General features: G+C 39.9%; 1 protein-coding gene across 1 annotated transcript in view; it reads left to right on the top strand.

The window, feature by feature from the left end:
• The window catches only part of LOC110581047 (BCL-6 corepressor-like), a 77,941-nt gene extending 72,620 nt beyond the window's left edge, over positions 1–5,321 (top strand). The window contains exons 10-12 of the mRNA XM_044912035.1: positions 2,718–2,795; positions 3,005–3,161; positions 4,951–5,321. Coding sequence (XP_044767970.1) covers positions 2,718–2,795; positions 3,005–3,161; positions 4,951–5,242 — 527 coding nt within the window. The 3' untranslated portion in view covers positions 5,243–5,321. The remainder of the gene's footprint in view (positions 1–2,717; positions 2,796–3,004; positions 3,162–4,950) is intronic.
• Positions 5,322–6,928: the final 1,607 nt, after the last annotated feature.

Raw genomic sequence — 6,928 nt, 5'->3', positions numbered from 1 at the left:
CCCAGGGAATCCATCAGGCCCTGGACCCCTTGTTTTTGGGGAGGTTTTTGATCACTGCTTCAATCTCGTTACTGGTTATTGGCCTATTCAGGTTGTCAGTTTCTTCCTGTTTCAGTCTTGGCAGTTTATAGGTTTCCAGGAAGGCCTCCGTTTCATCCAGATTGCTCAGTTTATTGGCATAGGGTTGTTGATGAGAATTTCCAATAATTGTTTCTATTTCCTTGGTGTTGGTCGTGATCTCTCCCCTTTCATTCATAATTTTATTAATTTGGGTCCTTTCTCTTTTCTTTTGCATAAGTCTGGCCAGTGGTTTATCGATCTTATTGATTCTTTCAAAGAACCAACTTCTAGTTTTGTTGATCTGATCTACTGTGTTTCTGGTTTCTAATTCATTGATCTCTGCTCTAATCTTAATAATTTCTCTTCTATTGCATGGCTTAGGCATCGTTTGTTGCTTTTTCTCTAGTTCTTTAAGGTGTAGAGTTAGTTGGTGAATTCGGGATTTTTCTGTTTTTTGTTTTTGTTTTTGTTTTTGTTTTGAGTGAGGCTTGAATGGCTATGTATTTCCCCCTTAGGACCGCCTTTGCAAGATCCCGTAGGTTTTGGGCCGATGTGTTTTCGTTCTCATTGATTTCCATGAATTGTTTCAGTTCTTTTGGATTTCCTGGTTGACCCAAACATTCTTGAGCAGAGTGGTCTTTAGCTTCCAAGTGTTTGAATTTCTGCCAAATTTTTTCTTGTGATTGAGTTCCAGTTTTAAAGCGTTATGGTCTGAGAATATGCAGGGAATAATCTCAATCTTTTGGTATCGGTTGAGACCTGATGTGTGACCCAGTATGCGGTCTAATCTGGAGAAAGTTCCATGTGCGCTCAAGAAGAATGAGTATTCTGTTGTTTTAGGGTGGAATGTTCTGTATATATCATTGGGGTCCATCTGGTGCAGAGTGTCATTCAAAGCCCCTGTTTCTTTGTTGATTTTCTGCTTAGGTGATCTGTCCATCGCTGAGAGTGGAGTATTGAGATGTCTCCTACAATTAATGGATTGTTATCAATATCAATATGACTCTTTATTTGGTTAACAGTTGGCTTATGTAGATGGCTGCTCCCATGCTGGGGGCATAGATATTTACAATTTTTAGATCTTCTTGTTGGATAGACCCTTTAAGAATGATATGGTGTCCTTCTGTTTTCCCTATTTTGGGGGTTCCTCCTCCTAGTCGTTCTGTTGATGGGCGTTTGAGGGAATGTATAGAGTCCAAATTATTGAGCAGAACCCAAGCAAGATGCACCTGTTTTTTAGGGACCTTAGGGTTGCTGGCCTCTTGTTCTCCCAGCCTCTCTTCTGGGGGAGGGGCCTGCCGCACTGTTACTCAGGCAACCCTGTTTGGGCCGAGTTGCCCTGCGCCCCTGTGGCAGGGGATGGGCTCAGTGAAAACCGGTTTGGGGGGTCTTTTGTACTCTGGTGGCTTTCCCTGGTGGCTTTGCCCATCTCCTCTGAGAGTCAGAGCAGAAGAGATCTTTTCCAGCCCTCTGCCTCAGAGCAGCGAGTTCGCAGTCTGTTCTTCAGTGAGCTCCCCAGGCCATACTATCTCTGTTTCTGTCTGTGCTGCTTTAACCTTCAGGGTCCTGGGTTGCGGGGCCCCTCAGCAGCGCTCCCAAGTCCTGCCTCCAGGTCAGGCAGATCTTTGTCCTTTGTGCTCTTTGTGGCCCCCAGTTCACAGGCGCGGTCGCGCTGCTCCAGGTTTCAGTCGGGGTGGGGGGGGTGGGGGGGGCTGCCCTTTAGTCCTTTCCCCGCCGATACCGGTCTGGGAGTCTGCGCCCCGCCTCCAGCGTGGGAGGGTATTGCCCACCGGTGGTGTAGGATCCTGTCGCCTGGCTCCCTCCCTCTTCCGTTGATCCTCTGATATCTGCCCTCGGAATCGCGGCTCCCCGCTTTGTACCTCAAAACCAAATGCCCGTGATATTCTGTTTGTAAAGATTCAGATCTATCTTCTTACATCTCAGGCTGATTTCAATTCCGGGGACCTGTTGGAATACGGTCCCCTACTCCTCTGCCATCTTTGCCCTCTGTCTCAGGTTTTTCTATTTTTGCAAACAAAACAATGTCACTGGCGTTTTGATAGAGATTGCATTCAATGTGTAGATTGCTTTGGTTATGCAAATTTTAAATATTAAGTTTTCTAATCCATGCACATGGGATATAGATACCTTTCCATTTATCTGTATTTTCTGAGATTTCTCTTAGCATAGTTTTTTTTTTTTAAAGATTTTATTTATTTATTTGAGACAGAGAGAATGAGAGACAGAAGCATGAGAGGGAGGAGGGTCAGAGGGAGAAGCAGACTCCCTGCCGAGCAGGGAGCCCGATGCGGGACTCGATCCCGGGACTCGATCCCGGGACTCGGTCCCGGGACTCGATCCCGGGACTCCAGGATCATGACCTGAGCCGAAGGCAGTCGCTTAACCAACTGAGCCACCCAGGCGCCCTCTCTTAGCATAGTTTTATAGTTGTTAGTATACAAGTGTTTTGCCCCCTTGGTTAAGTTTATTCCTGAGTACTTATTCTTTTTGATGCATTGTGCTATCATTTTATTTTCTTTTAGGATTGTTGGTGTATGGAAAAGCAATCAATTTCTGTATTTTGACTATGTGTCCTGCAACTTTGCTGAAATTGTTTAAGTTTTTGAAAATCTTATTATTTTTTGTTTCCTCTCCAGATTATTTAAATGACCTTCGGGGTCACAATGATGATGAGTTCATTGCCCCTTGGGAGTTCTATGGAAGTTCTGTGTGTGGTAAGCAATATGGTTTTGTCAGTTTACTGGGAAATGAATGTATTACATAACATTTCTCCCTGGTGTGGATGAAGTCTAAGCGGATAGTGGGAGCTGTAAGCAGAGATCATTAGGAAATGTTGTCTTTTTCTTTAGAATCGTTTAATTAATGAGACCTAAAATCTTGATGGAGCCTACTGACTCCTTTTTTTTTCTTTTCCTTCCATTAGAACCAGATAATAAAGCTGGGCATAATGTTTTGGCAAGCCCTCCAGGGCCTGAGGACCAGTATGATGAAGATAAGGCTAACAGTGATGTGTTTGAATTTGAATTTTCAGACAGCCCTCTCTTACCGTGTTATAACGTCCAAGTGTCTGTTTATCAGGGGTAAGCATTTATATCATATGATTAAAAAGCATTGAGTCCTGGGGTCGCTGGACCTGAAAACCCTTTTAAGCAGGGGAGTATGGGTGAGTACCTTCTAAGTGTCCATGAACCACACTTGATCTTCTCCAGAAAAGATTTAGTTATACATCGTGGGGATCAGATACATAGAACAATATAAACTGTCAGAGCACAAAACATTAAAATTGTCGTTCACTGGACTCCACAGAAGAGTTGGTCCCTTGGATACTTCAGTACGACATTCTAGAAGCTTCCCAATATGCCCTTATAGGTGCCCTCTCAGGCACATGAAGTGTACTGCACTATGTTGTTAGGCTCCCCTTCCATGTATGATTAGGAAAATCATTATTAAATACATGGTTCCTGGAATCTTTGTATGTAAGTTTTGCTTAATTCCACTGTTGCCCTCATTGTGGAGCCTGTAGGCTCTGGTGACCCGTCTCTTGGGATATATATATCAACAGACCTGTGCTCTGCTGAGTGTTAACAAAGGAGATTAGCGAATATTAACATTCTCAGTTTCTCAAATTATAAGTGTGTATGCCATTATAAACCATAAATTTTATTAATGATGGAAATCGTACACGTATATATATGTGTACATATGAATGCATGTGTATATATGTATGCATATGTATATGTGCATATATTATGTAGGTGCATATACGTATACATATGTGTGCATGTGTATATATGTGTATGCAAGTGTATATATGTGCCCTATTAAGGTTGCCCTATATTTTGTTTGCATATTATGTATGCAAGAGTACATATGTATATATATGCATGTGTATGTATACATGTGTGTGCAAGTGTATATATGTATGTGTGTATATACGTGTGTGCATACATGTGTATGCAAGTGTAAATATGTATATATGTATGCATGTGTATATATGCATATATGCATACATATGTATGCATGTGTGTATATATATGCATTCATATGTATGCAAGTGTGCATATGTATAGATGTATGCATGTGTATATGTGCGTATATGTATACACACATATACGTAGGCATGTATACATGTGTATTCATGTGTATATATGTATGTAGGTGTGCGTGTGCATATGGATATAGGTATGCATGTCTATATATGTTTATAGATATACGTATGTGCAGACGTATATATGTATATATATAAATGTGTGCATGTGTGGAGAGAGAGAGAGAGAGAGAGATGTATGTATGTCACAGAGTATATATAAGTAATGTGGCAGTTTGCTTCTCAAAAACATCAATCCCAAAAGACATGAGTGATGGGGTGGAGATCTGTGAAGGGAAAGAAACAATAGATAGCCTTCCATACTTACAATGCCCTATTGTCAGTGGTGGGGGGAGAAGAGATCTAAAGGTGTTTATAATCAATCCTCTTTGGTTGGGATAGACTTCCCTTGGTAACTACAATGGGACACACTGATAGTTACTAACTAGAATATGGTCAGAGCTGAGTGAGTAGGACTTCACCTGTTTTTATCAACAGTGAGAACAGTGAAGTGGCATTGTGATGAGTCTTGTTCTGATGTTCCTCCTCCTTTGTAAAAATTAGTTGGTCTTCTCTAGATGTTCTCTTAAAACCGGATGAGTCCAGAATTACTCCCACTACAGGAAGAACAATATTGGTCTATGAGTGGTCATGGGAAGAAATGGTAGGGGCAGGGGTAGAAGTGGCAGAACGGGCTCTTGTTACATTCGGATGCTAATTAATTATTGGAAGCAACTTTCATTTTGCCAGAAATTTGAACCACTTTCCTTTGTATTTTGTAGGGCACGGAACTGGTTTTTGCTTTCAGATGTGCTTAAGAAATTGAAAATGTCATCCTGCGCATTTCGCTGCAATTTTCCAAACTTAGAAATCATCACAGTTACAGAGGCAGAGTTTTACAGGCAGGTTTCAGCAAGTTCCTTATACTCTTGCTCCAAAGACCTGGAAGCTTTCAATCCTGAAAGCAAGGAACTACTAGATTTGGTTGAAATCACCAACGAACTTCAGACCCTGCTCGGCTCCTCCATAGAATGGTTAAATCCTAGTGACATGGCGTTGGAGAAGGACCACTGATGAGCGGTCTAGTCCCACTGTGTACAATGTGTTGTTGGGTCAATGTTATGCATATTGGTCAAAATACAACTATTTCTTTTTTTTTTTTCTCTAAAGGGACATTATTACTTATGAAAATATCTCTGCTTTATCTAAGACTCCAGTTGGAAGACTTAGACAGACGTCTTTCTTTTTACATTAGTTTTTATGAAATTGCTGATGTGTTTTACTTTTAAATGTACAGAAGCAGCTCTGTGATAAGTTTGTTTTCACCTGGAATATTTTCTTTTCTTTCTCTTTTTTATTTTTTTAAAGAGAGAGTTAATTAGGTAAGAGAGGCTTGTGTGTGACTTTCTTTCATACAAATACCTGATGACAGCGCTGTTAACTGTCATAAGTGAGGTCATCGAATTTGAGAAGGTATTTGGGAGGACAAATTTGGTAAAGGCACTTGAGATTGGAACTTTTTATTTGCAGAATATATGCTACTGGCCGCATGTCTGCTACTGGATTCAAGTTAAAACCACACCCACACATAGCATTTAGTTGTATGAACTTCATCTCATATCATAAAAGCTACAAAATTAGGTTTCATGCTTCAACTGGATTGTTATTGTATTTTGTTGTCTTAATAAAGGAGACTTTGAGCTATTTTTCTGTCCATTGACAGAAAATTACTGAAAATTATCTGGAATTGGTGCTTAAAAATGTGCAGAAACTGAACTGTTTTTTGAATTTGCTTTTCAACTTGTATTCTAACTTTTACAAGTAAATTCTGCCTTTTAAACAGTTTTACAAACATGTTCTGAAGAGGCAATAAAACCATTGAATAAATGAGAAATTGAAGTATCTTGTGTTCTGTGTTTCTAAAGTATGTTTTTTACTGCTATTAAAAAAAATGGTGTTCACATTCTTACCTTTATATGAACTTACCATCCTAACCATTTTCAAAAATACAGTTTGTTAAATGTACAATCATAATGGTATTAAATACAATCATGATGTTGTGCTAACATCACCATCATCCATCTCAAGAATTCTTTTCATCTTGCAAAACTGAAACTGTGAAACAATAACTGCCCATTCCTCCCTGCCATATTCCCTGGTACATTATTCTCTGTGTCTGTAATTTTGACTCTTCTCAGTACCCCATAAAAGAGGAATTATATAGTATTTGCCTTTTATGTGACTACTTTATTTCACTTAGGCTTAATATCCTGAAGGTTCGCCATGTTGTAGAATTCCCTTCCTTTTTAAGGCTGAATGGCATTCTGTAGGACGTACAGTACCATGTTTTGCTTGCCCTTTCTTTCCTCTGTTGGGGGAACTCGGGTTTCTTCCATTTTAGCTATCGTGAATAATGCCACTATGAACATGGATGTAAAATAACTCTTCAAGACCCTTTCAGTTCTGTTAGGGGCATACCCAGAAGTAGAATTACTGGTTTATAACATAATGATAGCTTTAAACTTTTTAGGGACCAACATTCTGTTTTCCATTAGGAGCAAGACAGTTCTACATTACCGACAACAGCGAACAAAGGTTCCGTTATCCACATCCTCACCAACACATGTTTTGCGAATGTTTTTAACTTTGTGAGTCCAGTTTGTCTTTTGTTGTCTGTGCTTTTGCTGTCATATCCAAGAAATTATTGCTAAACTCAATGTCATGGAGCTTTTGCCCTATATTTTCATTTAAGAGTTTTGT

The sequence above is a fragment of the Neomonachus schauinslandi genome, chromosome Y (assembly GCF_002201575.2).
Source record: "Neomonachus schauinslandi chromosome Y, ASM220157v2, whole genome shotgun sequence".
In the NCBI taxonomy this organism is placed as follows: Eukaryota; Metazoa; Chordata; class Mammalia; order Carnivora; family Phocidae; genus Neomonachus; species Neomonachus schauinslandi.
The sequence above is the reverse complement of the archived record's forward strand: the minus strand, read 5'-3'. Positions and strand labels throughout refer to the sequence as shown.